The 22,645-nt window shown below is 38.0% G+C and overlaps 1 protein-coding gene across 2 annotated transcripts in view; it reads left to right on the forward strand.

Annotated features, from left to right (window-relative positions):
* LOC122350046 (zinc finger protein GLIS1) overlaps positions 1-22,645 on the forward strand; it is a 70,235-nt gene that overhangs the window by 13,988 nt on the left and 33,602 nt on the right. Inside the window, exons 3-4 of one of the 2 annotated variants that reach the window (XM_043246228.1) lie at positions 8,439-8,628; positions 11,073-12,288. In XM_043246228.1, the coding sequence (XP_043102163.1) occupies positions 8,439-8,628; positions 11,073-12,288 (1,406 nt within the window). The remainder of the gene's footprint in view (positions 1-8,438; positions 8,629-11,072; positions 12,289-22,645) is intronic. The other variant, XM_043246229.1, reaches the window with a different exon arrangement.

Here is a 22,645-nt window from a genome sequence, read left to right on the forward strand (position 1 = left end):
TTCTTGCCCTTCATGAACCACGATAAACTATATATTTGAAATAGACGTCCTTTGTAACATTATCGGTTTCTTGAATGTAACGATGTATGAATACGTATGAATCTTCTTTAGCTTCAGACAAGTGTACTGGCATTTGGAAAGTGGATACGCATTGTGTGCTTGTGAGGTTCCTCTCATGTTTTGCGGTTGAATTTGGCCACTGTCATTTGAGTGGAACTTCCTGCCATCTGCATTCAATCGAATTCTCTCACAGTTTCAGTCTTGCTTGTAAATATTGCAAGCAGCCTAAAGTGAACGCCATACTCTGTAATGCGGGCCAATACAGCTGTTTTCAGATCATGCCACAGACAGTGACAGGACAGCCATCGACTCTGGTTGATTTGTTATTGGCCGATTTGGCTTTTATTTTAAGCTAATGGGACGGCTGAGAGTATATAGTAAAACTCCCTTCGTCATGTATTTATTGGAAATGGCTTGCTGACCATTAGCTGTCATACCTTAGGAATGCTCCAAATGAAAATATTAGCCTTGACTCATACAATACAGGAATTTGTGCTTAGAACGCTGGATACCGTACAAGACTGCATTTCACTTTTAATTACAAGGGCAGTTTTCATAATAAGGATTATGCGAGAACTTTATTATTAAGTCACAACCTTGACAGACTGATTTAGTGTGAAAAGATATTTTGCAAATGGAATTAATTTCACATGATCTTTGTAGGGAATACAGCATTTAAACATGACTTCACAGTGGAAAAAGAGAAACCAAAGCATTTTGCTTAAGCAGAACAGCTCTATTTCTGTTCAAACATGGCCTGTTTGTCTTGTCTCTGAGCTTAGAATAACTAAATACCCGCATGCACGCATATTTCTATATACGGTGCACTCACACAAAACAACGTAATGCAACCCGTGCAGTTTCAATGCAGCAGGAACCTCTGAGGTCCCAAAGTTTTTTACAGAGCCCCAAAGAGCCGTCAAGATCCCATAAAACCAGAACAGCAGTCTGTGATGAGGAACCTTGAGTCTTAATGTTAAAGCTGTACGTTTTTACAGCACAAGACACAGGAATGTACCACAGCCCCGTGTTACTGACACATATACATTGTAATCAGCCCCAGTATTTCACACTCTATAGATTTAAGTAGGCCTCATGTAAAATCCTTTCCAGTAACCTCATCTTGTGTGTTGACCGTAAAACAAGAACTTTTATTTGTGAACCCGTTTCTTACTACTGTTCGACATAAAACAAGCTGGTTCTTGTTCTGTTTTTACACTGCATTATTTTTAAGGGGACACAATGTGATTTAGTTTTGTTAAAGACAATAGAATGGAACAGAACAATAGAAGATCATTTTAGTTGATTGATTGCTCTTTGAATTATGGATGTATATTGGGTGTATACCGAATAAAAGAATGAAAAAGGGAATTGCAACTATTTCTATAACAGAACAAAAACTGAATTTGCAAGATATAATTCTGACTTTCTTGTTGAAATTTGTTTCACAAAAGTGACTTTTGATCACAAAAAGTTTACATTTTGCAATTCTTGCAACTCTGTTTTTTCTTTATTTTTGCCACAGAATAAAAAAAACCTTTTGTCTTGAAATCCTGACTTCTTTCTTGTAGTTGCGACGTTTATACTCAGAATTACGTTTGTTCACAAAAGATTTACATTTTGCAGTCAACTTTTTTCTTGAATTCTCTTTATATCTTGCAATTCATTTGTTTGCCACATAATAAAAGATAAAAAGGTAACTGCCCCTTTTTATCTCAACATCCAGAATCTCCCAATTCCGACTTTTCTCCTCAGAATTGAGTGTATATATCACAATTCTGTCTTTATACATCACAATTCAGACTTTTTTTCTCACAACTCAAAATTGTGACATATAAAGTCAGAATTTTGAGTTTAACAGCTGCAATAGCATTTATTTTTTTGTCCTGTGGTGGAAACAATTCCACATTGAAGTTAATGTTTCTAAACCTCTTCCACAAGACCTTAGCTCTGGAAACAAGCCCACAGCATAAAGTTGATCAACCTTGCTTCAGCAAAATGACACATTAACATGGGCATCATATAACGGTGACGAGGTCTTGACATTTTTGAGGAGGATCACGAGCAAAACACTGAAGATAATGATCATAATGGCAGCACTGAAGATGACAGTTGATTTGGAAAAATAATTCCTAAATGCTTCTGGCTTTAGACAGTTTTAAAAGTCATTTTTGTGGCAGGGGTTGCGTTGTATCTTATTTGATTTGATGAGAGCTTATCCATTACAAACTGAAAAGCTGGAGCCATGAACCCCATCTCTGGCACAATGGGTACCGCCAGAGCTCTGCCAGGTTCTCCAGCACCACCCTGACCCAGCCTCACCCGCGGCTTACTGGAAACCGAAGCGATGGTGGTCCAGATCCACCCACGTCAGTCCACAGAGGACAGACTCACAGGCTCCTCCAGTGACAGCCAGTCACCAGCAGGTGGTGACATGCCCAAGTGGAACCCAGTAATTACAATAAAGGTATGGAAGGACATCAACCACTGATCATGACGTCTGGAAGCATGTCAAGAAGTTTGTCACTGGCCTGATCACAGACAGGACGGATTGTCTTTCGCATTTTTGTGCTTAGGTGTGTGTGCGTCGCAGTTTTGAAATGGACGTGTAATGCTTTAATCACTGCGAGGTTTGATTTATAAGGTTCTCTAGTCCAAGCGTGCGGTTTAGTCATTGAACCGTAGGAGTAGTGCAGGCAGTGTTTTGTGTTTGTTTGTGTTCAGTAGTCTGCGGTCAGTTCGGACTGTTTTAGGAGCCGAGGCTATTACGAAATCAGTGGCCAGCTGCGTCTGTCCCTCTCACGAGCAAACGATTTATCTTCTTTTGTTTGATGAACTCTTGTGTGGATATAATGTTACAGCAGATCTTTAAGATTATTATTTATAAATTAATTTTGTCTGTGCAACTGAAAGTAAAACCTTTCATGTGGTTATAAAAGAGAAAATCTTTGCTGTGCTGTAAATAGTTACTTTGAGAAGTAGCTCACCCACAAATAAAAATTCTGTTATAATTTAGTCAGCGTCCATGCCGTTCCAGACACATAAGCATTTTTTTTGGTCTATGTAGGTCAAAAAGGAAAAATGAACTACAAATGATTACTTTGATATACTTTCATATTTATATACACGAGTAAATTGTGACAGCAAATAATGACCTTTTAATTAATTTTTGTATTTCTACTAAATGTACTTTTAGTAGTTAATACATAAATAAATAATTTACATTTTGATGTATTGTTTTTTTTCTTTATTTATTTAATATATGAATATAATAAAAATTCTACATAATGTTATTTTAATTTCATTGGTGTGTTTAATTGACACACTATTATGGTTTTTATTAATATTTTAAAAATATATATATTTAAATTTTTACATCTGTCTATTTTTATTTTATTTTCACCCTTTTTTTGTGTAATAGTTTAAGTTTTAGTTAACGTCAATAACCTTGACACAAGAGTAGTTTCTCCATAAAACAACCATCATAATCTTGTGACATGAAACACTTGCTGTAGAATATATTTTTGCTAAAAGTGACACTTTTGACCTTAGAAGCGAAACACAAACCAGGATTTGTCTTCATACAGAAACTGGCATAACAAACCAATTTCATCCTCATGAAAAACCTGGTCTGGTTGTACCAATAATCCAGCAAGAAAAACAAAGTCATTTCAGGCCCTTGTAATTTAATTGAGTTTTTTTCCCCCCTGCCCTTGCAAGGCCAGGCACCTGTTTAAGGGAACCTTTCCCCAGACTTTGTTATTTTTCATTTTGTTGTACCCTCAGGTTTTCAATCAAACCTTCATTACTAAGCAAACAAATAAGTTCCGGGTCTGTGTGGAGACACAAGTATAGACATGAGTTATGAGATTTAAACATGGAAAAGGCTCTTGTCTGTAATATGTAACATCTGCAAAGGGCAGTCGTGTTGAAGAGTGCAAGAGAATCCAGTATAAGCTCCACTGCTCAAGAGTCTGCTGACCTGGTCTCTGAAAGAAAAACAGAGAGGAGAGGACAGAACCATTGAAAAAAAGTAAAAGATTGCAAGAGAAGCAGAGAAATAAAATATGAAACAAACTAGATGTTTATATTTTTCTGAAGAAAATGTGAAACCTATGGCACTATAATAGAAATTTGTACACTAAATGGAATATTAATTCAATTGTGTTACATTTTCAATCAAATTAAATTGAATAACTGAACAATCCTTAATCAGTTATACAATTAAAATGCGTAAGGGTTATTCAGTTTAGCCTGACAGAATTCTGCTATTCGATCGTTAAGCTTTAAAATGGACATTATTGAAATTACTTTCATTCATGCATTTATATTTGTATCATTAGCCTTGGAGGATAACATTGGACAGGATAAGCAGTAATTTTTTTACATGAAATATTAATTGAAGATTGTATTTGGAGGTTGCAATATGATTTATAACGTCACGTGATATAAATCTATAGGATTTTTTGTTGTTGTTGTTCTTTTTATGGCTCACCAGATAAAGCTGCATATCAGATCCTTTAGAAAAGTATTAAAGCTTCTTTCCTCAGCATGATTTGAGGTATGACAGATGTAAACGTTTAATCCCTAACTCCAAATATGAACAATAGTAATAGTTATGCCCACCTTAGCTAGCACCTCTAACGAGTTAATAAGGCCGAAAAAGAGCAGCGAATGTTAGAGGAAGAGTGCATTAGAGAGTTCTGATCGTTATTAACTGTTTAAGCGTGGATGCTATGATTTATGGTGCTAAAGTGGCCCGAGTAGAAATGTCACCGCGCATTTCCAGACGCATCTATCTTGTGGTTTTGGCAGCTTGTTGTTCTGTAGGCTTACATGTTTGACGTGCATTAGAGTTGATACACACACATACGTGCGCTGGCACACATGCGCATACGCTCAGCCCTCTCCCATCCTCTCTGAAGCCCCGTCTTGTTCTGCAGTACTCCTGCGTCTTCAGACATCTGCTTTCCATTGCCAGCATCTCTGAAGACTTGAAAACATTAAATGCTGGCACAAGCTCGGTCTCACTCCAGCACTTAATGCTGCACTTAGGTGACTTGAAAGGCAGGAGGCGAGAATTGTAGAAAATGAAGTGTCACCGAAATAAAAAATCACCTAAGATTACCACCAATTACATTTAATAATGGCCGACCCATCTGCTGGTCAGATGCAGGGAGTCCCCGTGGTCCAGTAGTGGGGGGTTACACCGTGTCTTCTACTGTATATTACTGTAAAGCAGTGATTCTAAGTAGCTTTTCATGATTCCCGTTTAATTTTGGACATCAGTATATAATTTTGGACAAAAACAGTAATGCTAAAATTGTTTATCAAACAAAATACCAACAATAATATTCATAAAATCAAATGCTTAATGTTTACATGTGCAACAATATTCCGATAACTCTGGCATACATGTAAACAGAAAAATTATATTTGAAATCTTTTTTTTTTTTTCAGTTTTGACATCAGATATTTCTTGATATGCACTCGCAAAAGTAGCAGCAAAGGTGTGCTACTGGCTATGGCAGTATTTTTCGCTTAATTGGTTTTCAGGATTCTTTGATGAATAGAGTGTTCAAAAGAACAGGATTTAAAAGTATTACTTTCTTCCAGAGAAAAAAAACTTACAAATCTTAAACATTTAAATCTGACCCCACACTTCTGAACTGTAGTATAGAAAGTAAAATCAGTTTTTATTTTATTAATTATAATTTACTCATATTATTTATTATTTATATTATTTATTATAATATTTTGTAACCAAATGACAGATGCATTTCCACCAGATAAAGCAGAGAGCTTGATTAGAAGCAGAGACTGATGTTTTCTGTTCCTCCTTTAAAAGCTGACAAGTCTGAATAAGATGCATGTATAGCATGGGAGTTTTGTTATTTGCCCAGAGTCTTGTTCTTTTGTACACGTGAAACGAGGATGACAATGGAAGTGTTTTCCTGCTCTGTGATTGTGTTCTTGTGAATGAGGCCAGCACACCAGGTCTTCATCACGGAGCTCTGCTTTGCCCTCAGGTGTTATTGGCACCGCACTGCAGTGATCTCACACCCAAGGTTGTCATTCCTTAATAGCTCCTGAATGTTTGCAAACCTGCTCCCTCCTTTACCCTCGCTTACATTTGGTCAAGGATCAGAGATCTTCTAAGAGAGCTGGAGAAACATCCTCTCTGTGTTCTGTCTGTCCTCCAGGTATAGATGAGAGCCAATGTGTTCTTCATCCTTCATCCTTCTCGATTTGAATTCACTGTGTGAGATACAGACATAAAGTCTGGGAGAAAAGCTTGTTTGCAGGTTTCTAACATCTATCAAGGCTTTTTATGGCATAATATATTTTGTCTGCATCTGGATAGTTGACATAAAGCATTGCTGTACATCTGTAATTATATTCTACTATATTACTTCTATAATAATATTTTTGCTCTTCGTTAATTCTCTTTCTACTGTCTCTTTTAATAAAAAAGTGGGTTAAAATCCTTAAACAATATTTTATAATACAATAAAACATAAATTCAGTCATGCTTCTGATGATATCAATGTTTTAAGTGCAAGTAGGCTGTGGGATCCACTGCTCTCTGGGCATTAAAATCGCTCTCTCTTTCTTTTTTTTTTCTCTCTTTTTCTCTTTGTCCCAGCTTTCACAACTGGAGCTTTCACAGACTCCCACCTTCTGACCAAAAACCAAGTGCAATACCCAGAAGTGAATTACCATTGCAAATTCAATATAAATCCAATCTAACATTCTGTCCAAGTTTCCAAATGTGGAGGAGCTTCTCTTATGCAGCCTTGCCGTGACTAATTCTGTTAATGTAACAAAGCGTCATATCTTTTAAACCTCTCCCATAATTCTCTCTGTAGCAAGGCTTTTAATGCAAACTTGGATCTGAATTGATGTAACTTGGCAGCACTTTTTTGGAATTGGACAATAATACATTAAAAGAAGCATATGGAGTGTGAAGTATTCTGATACTAAGCCATTTGCCTCATCCTCTGCAGGTTGGATGCGCACTTTTCCATGTTGCACAAGCGCATCGATTGGGGACAATCATCTAAACTCCCACCTTCAAAAAAAATGATAATTTTTATGCTTGTGATCAAAAGCGCTTTAAAAGTTCTACTGGTATTTTGAAACAAAAACGCATATTTGTGTCTTCTGTTCCTCACGGTTGCTTAAATAGCTATTGTGGGAGTTGTAAGGGTCTTAGCTAAATGGCTCACAGCGAAACTGTTTTCACAAGCTGCCTCTTGTGGCAAGAATTGCATCCCAGATATGATATTGAGCAATTTTGAAAATCTGTAAAACAGATTTGTGTTGAAAATTCCTGTGGCTTCTGGCTATATTCTCTCCGCACCTCACATCAGCAGTATAGTTTACCTCTTGACTTTGTGGCATTTGAAGACGTCTTGTGAAACCGATTATCTGTGTCACATACAGCAATAAAGACTAAACTAAGTTTAGGATATATAATTTCTATTTAAAATGAGCTCACAGCGTAGTAGCATGCTAAGGGACGAAAGAACAGGGGGACGTAATTAAAAGAATGTTAGTTTTAGTGTGAAACAAACTATTCCAACGTCATTGACAAACCTCTCAATCCTCTCCAGATGAAGCAAGAAAGCCCTGGCTTTAGCTCTGCGAGCAGTGATGTTATACACAAACACAGTTTGACATTCCAATTGTGGAATTTCTAAGCCAAGAAAAAATGATCCAAGATTTAATAAACAACCATTATTGTTCTTTGAAAACTAGAATGGATGTGAAAAAGTGTGTTTCTTCTGTTTATAGAGTTGAGTGGATCCAGCATGTGCTTTACAGGACCTGCGTGTCTTGTGACCTCCTTCTCCATCATTTCTTTTTCTCTCTCTCTCGTTTCTTCTCGCCTCTCAACACTCATTTCTTTGTTTCCCTCACGATTTTTTGCTTTATAGCAATTACTTGTCACCTTTTCATTTTGTGTACTTGGAACCAACCGTCTTACCGGATCTCCTTTGTCTTTGTTTAGGCTTTATCCACATATTAAGATGCTGGTTTTGATCAGACCCCGTTGGGTGTTGCATTGATATTATTGTTATCATTGAGTTGAATAATTAAAAAACTGAATAATATGGTCATCCACACTGGAATCAAAAAGAGTGTCAGCTTTTCTTCTGGAAATATGTTCAAACGCTACAAAACCGTATTTATCTTTATTTTGATTACATTTGCGACACTCAGTTCAAGAGTTCCCCCTGTGCAGCGCCACTGACTGTGTCCCACTGTTAAAATTAAGTATTCTAGAAAGTCGTGCAATAGGTACAAAAGATTGGTGAATTGTTGTACAAATCTGTAAATGTTAATATAGCTGTTGTATTTTCCACCTGTTTCAGTGAATGGAGGATGTATCTCATTCTGTTCAGAGAAGGAGAGCACTCCTGAGCTGACAGCAGAAGAAGGGACCTTGCTGCGCTGTGGACAGAACCTGCCAGTTCAGCCTGGAGCTCAGTACCATCACAGCAGCCACTGTGAACCGCCCACACAGAACCTTCACCTGCAGGAAAGCCCCCACCGAGACGCCAGGTGAGACTAACACGGCACAACACTTGGACTGATCAATATCTGCCATTCTGAGAACTTTTTGACCCAGTTTCAGAGCTTAGCCTAAGGATTAGGCCATAGTTCAGTAAAGTTACATTTAAGTAATTTTATAAAGATGCCTTAGAAAAAAGCATTACTGGTGTGCAACTTACACTAACATTTTTTAAGATCAGTCAGTGCAAGTTTCTTTCAGTTGAAACAGCTCAGATTTACATTTAGTACATTTACTTTAGTTAAGGCTCGTTTGTGAAACCTGGTGTCTAAAATGTCTAAAAAAGTGACTGAATGTGCTATTTAACATATATTGAACATTTGCTAGGTATAATGTTATTCCATTCAATTTTGACTTAATAAGCCAATAATAAGCCAATAATCTACTACAGATCTGTGTGTACATTTGATGAAACTGTGGAAGGTCTTAGTGAATTTTGTTACATGACATTTAGCAATTCCTCCTCCACCTACTTATACTACCTTTCAAAGGTTTGGTGGCAGTGAGATTTTTTTATTGGTTGATTAGAAAGAAATTGATGCAAGAAAAGCGTTCATTTATTTAAAATCAGAGCTCAGTGCCCATGACCATTTATTGATTTAGAAAAGATGCATATTTAAATTACAAATAATTGTTTTTTTTATATATATTAAATAATCCTGAAAAGAAATATCTTAGTTTCAGCATATTCAAATTATTTCTGAAGGATCAAGTGATAACGAAGACTGAAGTAAGGATGCTGAAAAGGAAAAGTTTTTTTATTAATGTTTTTTTTTATTATTATAAATATACACAGTGCAGGAACATATATAATATAAACAAAAACTTTTATTTTGGATGCTATTAATTATGATTCATTGTTTTACAGCAGTATTTAAAATATATCAAAATAGTTATTTAAAATTGTAATAGTATATGACTATATTACCGTTTTTCTCTATGTTTGGTCAAATAAATACAGCCTTGGTGAGCATAACCGTCTGTCAACAACATCTTACGGATCCTTAACTTAAAATGGTATATTAGTATCATTATTAATGGAAAAACAAACAAAACGTATTTGCTTTTTGTTCTCTGAGACATCCGGGATTAGCAGTTCATGTGAGTAGGATCTAATAAAGTGCATGTAAAGCATTTATAGTCCTGCTAATTACATTAGAAATGTAATCACATATCTGCTAAGCAAATAAAGTAGGTTGTTTAATAAAGCTTTAATGTAGTGCGAAACAAGTCAAACAAGCTAGTAAAACACTGCAGTACTGATGGCGCTTCTTGGCTGCGTTAGTTTTTTAAACGGCTAGGAAAAGAGACTGCTGTCGGTTTCTGTTGGCTTCTGTGTAGCTGCAGTACAGTTGAAACCCATAGTTTCAGCGAGGGACGCTATCCAAAGTGCTTTCACTCAAACATGCCATCCAACTCTTTCAATACTGTCGCTGACTGTCACTGTCTCAGCCAAACAGGAAGTGGTGAGCCTGAATGGAGCAACTCATGACAAACTTGAGGCTTCGGCTCAGCCAGCGCGCTAGCATTAGCGGTTTCCCGCACCAAGTGAAAAGGGGACTTAGACAAAATCTTTCATAGGCTGCTGGGACAGAGAGCCCTTCTCACATCATCCCGGAGCTTTGCACACAAATCCATAATGAGCAAACTGACAGGAATTATTATGTGGAAGATCACAGCGACGCACTGGGAAATTTGACCTCCATTCGAGGAGGGGGCAAAGATTCCCACAATAATAGGGAGTATTGTAAACACAGAGCGTTTAGAGGCCCACCATTATACCACCAAAACCAGGTGACTTCTATTTAGCTCACATGTAGGCTTCGGTTAACTCCTATTGTGTCATCAAAGCCTGTCATACGCTGAGTATGACAGCCTGCCTGTATTCATCTCTCTCTTTTCTTATTTTTAAATACCCATTCATAACTATAGTTCAGGCCAAATTTCCTGCATCATTTATTCATGGAATTGCTCGGGAGCATTTGTGGTGGATCTAACCGGTGTTTAAAATACGCCGCAGTGGAAATTCATCCAATGTATGTTTCCTGAGAGAGAGAGAGAGAGAGAGAGAGAGAGAGACAGAGACAGAGACAGAGACAGAGTATTATAAAAAGTAGTTTCTGATCAGCACAAACCAAACATTATAACCTAATAAGACTCTTTAATGGTTTGCAAAACGAATCTCCAGTCGCGTTGTGTTTGGTCAAACATTGTCAGTGTTAACAGAGATGTTTGAGAGTGCAGGTCTGCCAGGACCGGAGCACAGAGCTTGTCTGTTCCTTTGGTGTCTGACAGTACAGAGTTGGCAGTGCTTTGAGAAGCCCTGGCCTTTATCTTTCAACAAGCCAGGCCACTAATAGCGTGCATATTCTTTTTGCTCCGTTCTACCTAAACGCTCCTCATATTCCTCTGGGTGTGTTTCATTCTCCTGCAGGTCTGCTGGCTTTCAGACGGCCCTCAGCTCATCGTCTCTGTCCGGTGGCATCAATGGGTGTCATGCGTTGCCATCGTACCCCATCAAACAGGAAGGCTACAAGCTGGGATCGGCCTTGGGCGACTTTTCAGGAGGGATGGGAGCTGGTCGCAGGGAATTGGACCGCCCAAGCAGTGGTGGAGGCGGTGGCGTTGGCGGCGGCGAAGGTAACTTAGCAACAGTTCTCTCGTTGTCAGCAATGGCTGTGACTGTGTATCCATTTAATAATGAAGATGGCTCCTCCCCGCTGGCTTTGTCCCCGAGCTCGCGTCACTCAGCAAGGCCGAACGCGAGCGGACTGAAGAGACGCTGCCTCTCGGTGGCCTCCCAGTCAGCATCGGAGGGAATCGATATTGCCGCAAACATCTGCTCCTCCCAGATGTCCTGCGTTAACGGCCTGCGCACCAATTCGTCGTCGCCCCCCACCGCCACGTTCTCCCACAAGCCTCTCCCCAGCCCTCAGCTGCCGTCACCTTCCACCTCGTCCTGCCTCCTACCCCTCTCCTCTTCGTCCTCGTCCTCTTCGGTGTCGTCGTTGGAGCATTGTGAGGACGTGGGCTCCATGCAGCCGGGGCCTGGCGTGGGGAGCAGCGAAGGGCTTGGACTTCTCATACAGCCCGCCGCTGTGCTGGACGGCTGTACGGCAGCGCTGAAACAGGAACCAGTGGATGAGTTCTCTCCAAGTGAGGAGGAGCTCTTTCAGCATCACTATCACCATCTGACGAGCCACGGAAGTCACTGCGGTGGGCATTCCCACCATCACCACCACCATCAAACAGGCCCCCCACGGCCGCCTATGCCCCCTCCCTACCACCTGCACCAGTACATGGGCTCCGGCCCAGGAGCTTTACTGCATCTTCAGAGCCAGCAGCAGTCTCCACCCTCAGGACTGCTGGCACAACCCAAACCAACGGGCCTGGTCGAACAGCAGGTGGGCGACAGGGAGGACGTATTTAGCGATAAGCAGGTATGCCGATGGATTGACTGCAGCGCGGCGTATGAGCAGCAGGAGGAGCTGGTCAGGCATATCGAAAAGGTCCACATCGACCAACGCAAGGGTGAGGACTTCACCTGCTTTTGGGCCGGATGTGTTCGCCGCTACAAACCCTTCAATGCCCGCTACAAATTGCTAATCCACATGAGGGTTCACTCTGGAGAGAAACCTAACAAATGCATGGTGAGTATCTACCATTTTTAGTTGGCTGTCAAAAGCACACGATTTCCAGCCGTTCCCCATAATGAAATTCATAGAGGTGATTATAGCTGGCAGCTGAAATGGCCTTGAAAATGCATATGCAGTATTTCGGACTGAATTGTTTTTGTTGGAGTTCTCATTGGCTTTAATTTAAGTGGAAAGTTTGGGAAACCAAATGCCGGTATAATTATTTTTAATTAAGCAAGTCAGTTTTAAAATCAGTTTTTAAGTATGTATTATCAACCGAGGACAAATAACTCTTTCATTAGGCTTTATTAAACCAAATTTCTTTCTAAAGGCAATCGTTTTTTTACAAATCCATTATTTTTATGTCTGTTTTATTCAAGGAGAAGTTCTCTCCAAGCTTCATTTTTCATAACAGCTTTCAAGGGACCACCTATGCCTATTTTCCTCAGAGTTTTTTTTTTCACAACCATATCACATGGCATGAGAAATTATGATTTCGACTGAAAGCGTGGCTAACTTTTCCAATGACGGGTTTGGGTATTTAATTGGACCTGTAGTCTAGCTGTATAAATAGTGTTGTGGTGAAACCCTAGACATCCAGGTAAAACTCTCCGATTCCACAAGTCAACACACTAATCAATGTCAAAATGCCTTTTCTAACATTCTCAGCTCAAGTGGAAAAATGGCTCCAGCCCCACCAATGCGCAAGTCCAAATACACAATTAGTCCACAATTTGTGTAGGGTGAAACTCTGTTTATTTTCTTAAGATCTCTTTCTCTCTCTCTGTCTTTCTGTCTTTTCCTTTATAAAAAGAAACCAAATGATTGAGATCTAAGAAAAAACCCTACACATCTGTTTAACATAACCAAACAATGCGTGCACTTGATCCCTTTAAATAGGAGGTTTAAACGTTTAGCCGTCCCACAAGTATTAAGCGAATTGGCTCTTTATCCAAACTAAACACTTGGAAAATGTAGTAGTCTGTAAGAACAGAGCCGCAGAGGAGATGACTAGCAAAATTCCCCTCTATTGCTCAATCAGAGAATGTTGGATTTCTTGTTAAATATATTCAATTTCATACACAAGATTCTGTCCAAAAATTATTTTATTTTACAGTTACTTTAACATCTTGTTTTGAATTCAGCCTGTTCCTTTAAATCCTGAGATGCCTTTTTGTATACGAATTATCTGTTTAGCCGTGTCAGTAGTAGACAGCTGTACACTCATATGTGGAGTATGTTATAAGGGTAGCATTAAGTAGTTCCGTTGAGGTTATTAATGACAAGTTTTGTTTATTCTTGAGAAGACGTTGGTTTACTCTGAGCTCACAGCAGCTGGACTGACAGAAGTAATTAGATCATATAAATTCCCTTAAATCCATGCAACTACATTTTTTGGCATTGCTACGGACTCTGCGGCATGAACTTGGTAGTTCTGGAAATCCATTTTGTGAATCGTTGCATATATGTATTTTAGTATTATTGTTTTTTCTTTTTTTTATAGCATAATCTCTTTCTTTTTCTCGCTTGCTCATACTTGTACAACGGTGCTGTAGGAGTTCTGTTCTTGCTCTTAAAAGTCTGCCCGGACTATGTGGCAAGAGCTCTGGTGTTACAACCTGTCAGAACAAACAAACACACATTTTTATTCATGGCGATGCTAAGCAGATGCTAAGATAGGAACAAACCCATTATTGTTGTAAAATGGCTGGACATTGTCTCTGGATGTAGCGAAGGCCTCTCACTGAGTCAACTCTGTCCAAGTTCAGTCTCTGTTGTTAGGCAGTCCGGTGGCCTGGAGTAGAATCACATTAATATTGTTTGTGCGAAAAACAGAAAAAGTAGCCAATTTAAGTCAAACGTCAAAGTATTTTCAAATTTAGTGCATCATTAAATGAATCCCATCTGGCAGTACGTGTGGTACAGATTTCAGGCCTATTTGGAAAAATGTAGATTTTATTTTTGTAACTAAATGCTTTCAAATATTAATTACTTACACTCAAATGGATATTTAAAGAAATACTGTAAATTTATTTGGGTAATGTGTTTAAGTATGAGCAGATTTGTGCTAAATTGACTTGTAGCACAATTATTTTGTTACTGGATGAGTTTTTTTTTTACAGTATTTCATTTGTATTATTATTACTATTTAAAAGTGACTTTAATGCTATTAATACTGATTCTAAATGACATTTAGTTTTTTATGGAAAGTTTTTATTGTACAAACTCTACTGCACACACTGTGTTTATTTTGATTCAAATCTCATCTTGATTCATTCAACACCTTATAAACACTGGAGAGAACATAAAATATTAGATTTTATTTATTTAAAATAGTATTTCTACATTTTAAAATAATTATTTATTAAATTTATTTATATTTCACAAAATGGATGAGTGCATGCTTGACTAGCTGACCTTTCTCAAATTCTGAAGTGCTGATGTTTTCCCGTGACCTCCGCAGGAAGCAGCTTTTGTCTGAAACATGTTGCATTTGTGGCCTTTGCGCAATATACGAGGACATTTTGGTATTCTAGCTATTTGTGCAGAGGAAACCGATGAGACGTTTTGATTTAGAAGCAAATGCTTCAGAAAACCCAGCTAATCCCTTTATTATCTTTCCAACTGCAGATTCCTCAGAGAGCGCACGAGGCACGATTTCCCTGCATCCAAACATAACACTCTCTCATACCTCTTTCTCTCTCCCTCTCTTTCTCTCCCTTGCTTTGTCTTCCCTCCCAGCTGTGCTGCATTTCATTTGTATCATGCAGTGCCTTGGCAGGAAAAAGTCATTATCACAAACATAGGACGGGGTTCTGACTCTCTGCTTTGTCACCGTCCATACCTGGACGTGGTTTTATGCCCCGGCACGTAAAAACCCAGCTACATCTGCAATCACTGAGCTCGGCAGACCTCTTAAAACCGCTTCGCAGAGTTTGAGAGGCTTTTTCGGTTCACCCTATCCAATTAAAACGTGCCGCGGGCTGTTTTGTGGTAGTCGGACAGCAGAGGCAGAAGGCATCTAAAAGGAAACAACATAATCTCACTGCAATATCCTGTTGTGTTTCATGCCTAATTCGAGTGTTGTTTTAGTTTATTGCTTTTTTGCCCTTCTTGTCTGCATTAATATTAAAAATTTATCCAGCGACTGCTGCCCCGACACTGTCCCAGGGCTCTTATACGTCAATGCTGTACTGGACTCAACTCTGGATTTGTATTTCAGATCACCTATCCCAGCAGCTCATGAAATTCATGTAAATATTCATCAAAGAGTATCTGTTGATAGTACTCCAGTTACTTATCCAGCTGATCATGTTTGATGAGCAGAACCATGCTACAACGTTGCACATTAATGATGGTTTCTTTATTGAATTTCCTCTGGAATGTATTGGTTTAATCTTATTTCATTAATATCTTGGCTTTGTTTTAGCGTGCTTGCAGTCTACTTGAGGTTTTCTTGCCATTTTCTCCAGTTTGCTCCTGCTGTGACAGGTTAAGAATATGGGCTGTGCTGCTCTGTATTTTATGTGGTTAGTGTGTGTTTACTACTGTACTAAACTGTCACTGGGTTCTCATAGTCATAATAACACTCTGTATTAATTCCTCCGACCTTTTAGATTTTACTACTTTGGCTTTTCCTGCGTCATGTGCTGACATTCATTCAGGCATATGTCTGATGCAAAAATGTCAGTGTATTTTGGAACTGGATTGTTTGATCGTTCAGTGACTTCTTTCTTGCATTTTTTTCTGTCATTTAGGGTTACTTTTCTTTAAGTAGAGTCTTATTTTAAAAATAAAATTACAAATAATAAAATATTTTCCTCGCTTATGGTTTTGTTTAATCATGGATTGGAAACCATATTTTTAAATATTAATTTATTAAGTAATTATAAATTATTATAATAATATTTATTTCTAAAATTATAATTCTATTGCTGTTATTATCATTATTATGAATAATAATACATTATAAGTAATTATAAAATATTATCTATTTAATACTTTACTCATTGCTCATTTGCCTGATATTACATCTTCAAAAGTGTAATGCATCTCATTAGTGAAAAATTCAGTTTACAAGATCACATGGGTAGGGTGTGCAAGTTTTGGCAATTCAGTTTGAGTATGTGACTTAATTTTTAACGAAGCAGTAAATGTTTCTGGACAGTACACACCCATTTGCTTGCATTTCTCATCTTTGTCAGCATCACCATCACGAGACAGCTGGTCATTGAACATTTGGCTCACGAAAAATATGTTTTTATTTTTAAATTGCATGTTGTAATGTTAACGGATATTACGATTTAACTTCTTAAGCCACACCTTTTTTGTTACCTCATCAAAATTAAATGCGGAGGGAGCCACCCTTACGATGAAGTTTGAACATACAGTCCTTTACTTGAAGAAAAATTGGCTTAAAAAACCTGCTGGAAAAAACATAGATCATGGAATTTCCTTTCCTCCCCCTTCGCTAGTGTGAAACCGGCAAACGTATATATAAAGATTTATTAGACTGATTTTTGGACAGCCGTTCAGAATTCTCCAGCAGCAGCCGGCCCAGACCTTTGCCAAAATAGCGTGTTTTGGAGTAAATGGAGGCTTTTGTAAGCAATCAACACAGATGCTGGAGATGAAACAGCTAGCGCCATTAGCTAATTAAAAAGCATGGCTTGTGCATGAGCTGACTTTTTCCTCTGAATGCACCGGCGAAACCCGAGCCGTCTGAGTTCTGCCCCGGCAAAGGCAGAAAGTGGCGTTGATACTAATGTGGATGTACTAGAATGAGCTGCTGACATTGCTACCCTGTCCACTTAACTTAGCAACTGCCAGCTCCGTTATGCTAGCAGGTAGCAACAGTTACCTGCACTGAAGCAGCAGGACTCGAAGACTCCGTTTTCCAAAGCTTAGCAGTCTGTGTGAATTGATTTTTAACAGTGGCTCAGGAAGATTGCCCTGTTTGGGGTATTTAATAAGAAGGTGGAGTGAATGATTCCAGCATGATCATTGTTCACAGTTTTCAGAAACGTCATAAATCTCACTTGAATCCAAGTTTCCAGATGGTACTGCAGAAGAATGCACGCGGTCAGAATCATTTTTACAATTACTGCTCATAATTTGCAACCTTCAACTCTCTAATGTTTCATCACATGAAAGTTACGGTTGAATTATATCTTTAATTTCAAGATCAACAAATCCGCCTCTTTTTTTTTTATGCTGTCAGATCCAATCTACGACTCGATTGTCTTTCCGTCATGCTAATAGCTAAGCAACGGAGACCATATGTGATACATATATTAGCATGATGAAACTGCTGGCATAAAATGTCTGAGATTTGTCAGAAGACTGATGTTTTGGCAATGGAATGAAAGGCCTGGGAATTGATGGATCGTGCTTGTTTTCCTTGTCAAATACGCCAGGCCAAGTTCTTGTCAAGCCGTAAAAGGTTTCCAGTCATTCTGTATAGTAATGCAATCCAGTCACTCCTCCTCTCCTCTCTCTTCCTGTCTGACATTCTGCCACTTAAGCATTCTTAATAGCTACTTAACCCATAATCATTGTCAAATATCTAGTAGCTCTTTTTTCCTGCTGAACACACTTTGCTTTTATGGGATGCATTCACCTTAGCCAATTCACCTGATGGCTGTAGGGCTTAAATGTGCATAGCCAGTTATCAAAGAATGATATATTCATACATGTTTTGTGCTAATTACATTTGTCTGGAATGCTATATTTTGAGTAAGCAATTTCCTGACATTAGTTATATACCTGAAATGTGAGACAGAGACCGATGGCCACATTATTTTAGCATTGTGTCATATCTGTCTCGAATCCAAGTGCTTAATCGGTTTAACCCTGTGAGTGGGGTGGATCGCTGTTAATATACTGAGGGGACTAAATAAAGCTAATGGGGAAAATTTCCTCAGGCTTTTTGAGCAATAGATCCTGCTAGACGCAGTACTTAAACTACATACACGAATGGCTTTGTACACAGGTGAATGGGCTTAATTTAGTCCTATCATCCTAACTACAGGAAAAAGAGGCTTGCCTTTCGTTTGGTCATCTTAAAATGGACCTTCCAGCAGATTTGTGAAAGGTAATTTGAAACATTCGCCATTAACATAATATTTGGCCAAATAATGACTGTGAGAGTCCTGGGAATATCTAAAAAGGTGAATTGTTGACTGAAATGGTTTACTCCACAAAGTTATGGAAACCCTCACTTTTTTTTTTTTTTGTATTACTAATGTACCTTTTTCGAGTATAGTACTATTAATTTATATTAGTACTGTATTGCTTATATTGTTCAATTTTATTATTTTCATTATTCCCATATAACCTCTGTCTGTATTGTCTTTAATTGTTTATTAGCATTGCAGCACAAACGTATGGAAAACCACTTGGTTTAACATGATCCAGCCAGGTGACATTAAAAAGTCTGGTGTAGAGTGTGCCAAGAAAACGTTGAGCTGTTGTAAAGCAAAGTGTTGCTAGTTAAATACAGATATTTGGCATTCAGTAGTATTGTTACAGCTTATTTTATCTTTTGAAGAGCTGCAAGACATATTTCTTATGCTTCTTGGTCAAACATTTTTCTTTAAAGTTGATATGTATTGACTGATGGGTTCACATTTTACAAGTTAAGCTCATTCGACAGCATAATGTTTCTTACAACAAATAAAAATTTCAGCGTATCAATCTTTCTTTTTCTTTTCCTTCTTTCTTTTTTTTTTTTTTTTTGAAGTTAAAAAAATTATGGTGAGGCACTCTGGACCAATTTTAAAATCTAGGCCCAAAAGTAAAAGCACAAATGTGAATCTTATAGTTTTATAAGTAGTTTAATTTTTTATTATTTGAGCTGTAAATATCTCATAATTGTTACAGTTCTGTTAAGGTTTTAGCTGTAATGTTATGTCACTTTTTATTTATTTGTTTTTCAAAAGGAGTAACTAATTTAAAGTCATTTATCAACATTAATTCTCAATCGTTGCAAGTATATATAGGTAGAATAAATATGTGTAAGTATTTAAGTAGAATCCAGTATATTGCTTTAATAAAAAAGGACATTTGTCTCTACAGTTTTGGTCACAGGTATGGTAATAAATATACATATTTTTTTAATTTATTATGGATTTTATGTGCTGAAAGTGTTTCTATGGTGCTTTTATTTCAGTAGTTACACATTAGAAATGTGGTAATAAATTTGTATAATGGTGATTTTATGGCTCAGTGTGGGCCCTTTATGGCCTAAATGTACACAGGACCAGTCATAAATGTGTTTAATTTAGAGTATCTTCCTCATTGTCACTATAGAGAGCATGTTGACACATAGCTTATGCCAAGTATCATCTGCCAAACACTCCTTAAAATAAATAACAGTAGTCAAGGCGCTATTTACATCGCACCCAGCCTTTCCGCAAACATTCACCATAGACCCCAGCATGTAAACAGTGCAGGGACAGTTTTGAGTTAAGACTGAATATCACAGTGTTCTCGGAAAGGGTTTGTTGAGGTACACAGATGGGCCATGGGACTTAGCAGCACAGAGAGCCAGGTTAGGATCCCAAGTATCTCTCAAAACCAGACCAACCCAGTTAATAAACAGCCACATAACTGGAGACTTCATGGTGCCCCTCTATCCCAAAACCACGTCCCATCTGTGGTCTGAACGGAGCCCAAAACTAAGTGTGGGAGGCTTGTGACAGCTTCTCTCTTACAGACTTATGGGCTGTGACAGCGTTCTGTCTCATTTGTCATCTGCTGTCACTCTGATGGATGTAACCAGAGCAACATCTTCACCAAAGCCTGTTCCCATAAACCCTTCACCACAGCGATGGTTATGGGTGTGGATTTGGGGGTGCTGTAAGAATGTGGTACGCTGTTTTGGTTCCACATTTCAAGCAGGGTGTTATAGAGATCTGGCAGGACGTGGTGCGCTCCACTGCTGACTCACAGCTGGATTCAGCAGGCCAATTAGAGCTCACCCCATGAAACTATTCATTCCACGCCAGAAGAGCTGTCCACGCTCTCTCTAAGCACTTGTCTGTTTATATTGTCAAGTTCATAGATTTATTTCACGTTTTGGTGCGGAGGTACAGCTGAGAAACAGTCAGCACCATAAACTGGATTTATTGAGGGAAAAGTTGTAGTTAATAGTTAACAAGTGTTACCTATTCTGAAGTGTTTTTATATATATATATATATATATATATATATATATATATATATATATATATATATATATATATATATATATATATATATATATGTGTGTGTGTATATGTATGTGTGTGTGTGTGTGTGTGTGTGTGTGTGTATTAAAACAGAAAACAGTTATTTTAAATTGTAATAATATTTCACAATATTGATGTTTTTTTTTTTTTTGTTAAATAATAAAGTTTGTAATCTTAAAAGGCTTTTAATAGCCTAAAAAACACAGGCAAACAGTACTGTCCAAAGCAACTTATACAGCATTTTTTAAACTTGTTCATGTACTCTCTGGGAATCGAACCCATGACCTTGGTGTTGTTGCTCCAACAGAAACGTTTCCATATGAAAGTGCCTGCTTCGTTTGTCCTTGTGAGTTTTCACTGAGATAACATGTGGCTTGTTATTGTGTGCAGCTCATTGATGTGGATTCCCAAAGATCAGTAGCACAGACTCTACAACTCTTGTTTTGTTGATTTTGGTGACAAACTGCCAAAGATTTTTTTCCACCCCAAACAATGATTTCATTCCTTCTCTTAAGGTCTCATGATGCACTCTGATAAATTCTATGTGACCTCAAAACTCGTGTCTCATTTATTCACCCCTTAAATTTGATTTAAAGTGACAGGTTTGTGAAGCTATAAAGGATTCAGTTTCTTAATGGACTTGAATGTGACCATAAAGAAACGCTCCAAATCTCTGTATAATGTCCAGCCATTGTTTCCACAGTAGTGAAATATTAAGAAAATAGCACGTTCTATGGCTCCTTGAAGACGGGATATTATCCTCTTCAAAGCTTAAATACAACCAGAACAAGTGACACGGATGAGCCAAATTCATATTTCAGCATAGAAAAGCCAAGATTTAGATTAGGTCATGCGCAATTTAATGCAAAGATGGAAAATGGATATTAGCATTGAAAAAAACACTGCTTTGTATTACCGTTAGCTTCTCGCTTGCAAATACCAAGAGCGGATTGAGTGCCAGCCCGGACTCATGTTACTGCTAAGGTAAACTAGTGCGTGATGAGAAATTTCAAGCTAAATACTCCATAAATATGAAACCGTTTACTGCCGAATATCACAGGACAGTCAGGCCTTGTTATTTGGGTCTATTTATATTCGTATTTTTGTGTGAGGTATTTGAAGTAAATAATAAATATATATATTTTCAATTTAATTTTTTTTATAACGACTTGGTCTGCATGATTACCATATCTACATAAGTATTACTGTCCCTGATTTGATTTATGGATTTAGTGTTGAATGAAAATTGGATATAAGCTCTAAGTTTTGTTTTTTATTTTATTTGAGTGATTTTTGATTTTAGTTTAGTTTATCTTGTTAACCTTTCTTCCTTTTTGTTGCGCTGTAAGGTTTTCATTTCATAATGACTTGGTCTTTGTGAGCATTACATATTATTTATTTTCAGTGCAAAACCTCATGCCTCATATTCCACTGTGATTCAACATGATTTAATGTGGAGTCATACTGTATGACGTATTAGTATTAATAATGTGTTCTGTGCTGAAATATGACCTGATAAATTGCCCTTTCACTGCACTTTAGAGCAGAAAATAACAAAACAAAAGAATCCTGAAGGGGAAGCGCAACAATCAGGCTCCCAAAAGACAACAGCGCAAGCTTTCTCTATTTGTAGTTGAGTTTCATCACATTTCTGGAGGGCGTAAATGTTCGACTTCTCAATCCAACTGTGCTAGATGTCACTTGACTGTTCTCAACGCATTTAACATGCCATGTTGACCTATTGTCCAGTTGAATAGTTTTGTTTTGTTCATGAATCTGACGGAGCCTTTGACGCAGAGGTGTTTGACTTGGCAGGCGCAAGGCACTCTGGGATGTTTATTTGTTGTCAGGTCGGAGATATAGAGTAGCTTAGAGAGCGGGCATGAGACAGAGCCAGCTGTGTCAACTGTAGACGTTATGCCAACAGGGTGGAGGGAGGAAAGAAAAGGCGAGAGAAAGACAGTTGGTCAGGAGAGTTTATAGTCCACATATTCATGTCATATAATGAGAGATGTTGTGAAATATGGCCTTTTTTGGTATTTAGCCTAGAGCTTGGATGACGTTTGGACCTGATGAAGTATGGCATGACCCTGACAGCCTATTTTTTATAATAAAGAGCTCACATGCGAGAATTGTGTGTT

Source organism: Puntigrus tetrazona, chromosome 8 (genome assembly GCF_018831695.1).
Source record: "Puntigrus tetrazona isolate hp1 chromosome 8, ASM1883169v1, whole genome shotgun sequence".
NCBI classification, from domain to species: Eukaryota; Metazoa; Chordata; class Actinopteri; order Cypriniformes; family Cyprinidae; genus Puntigrus; species Puntigrus tetrazona.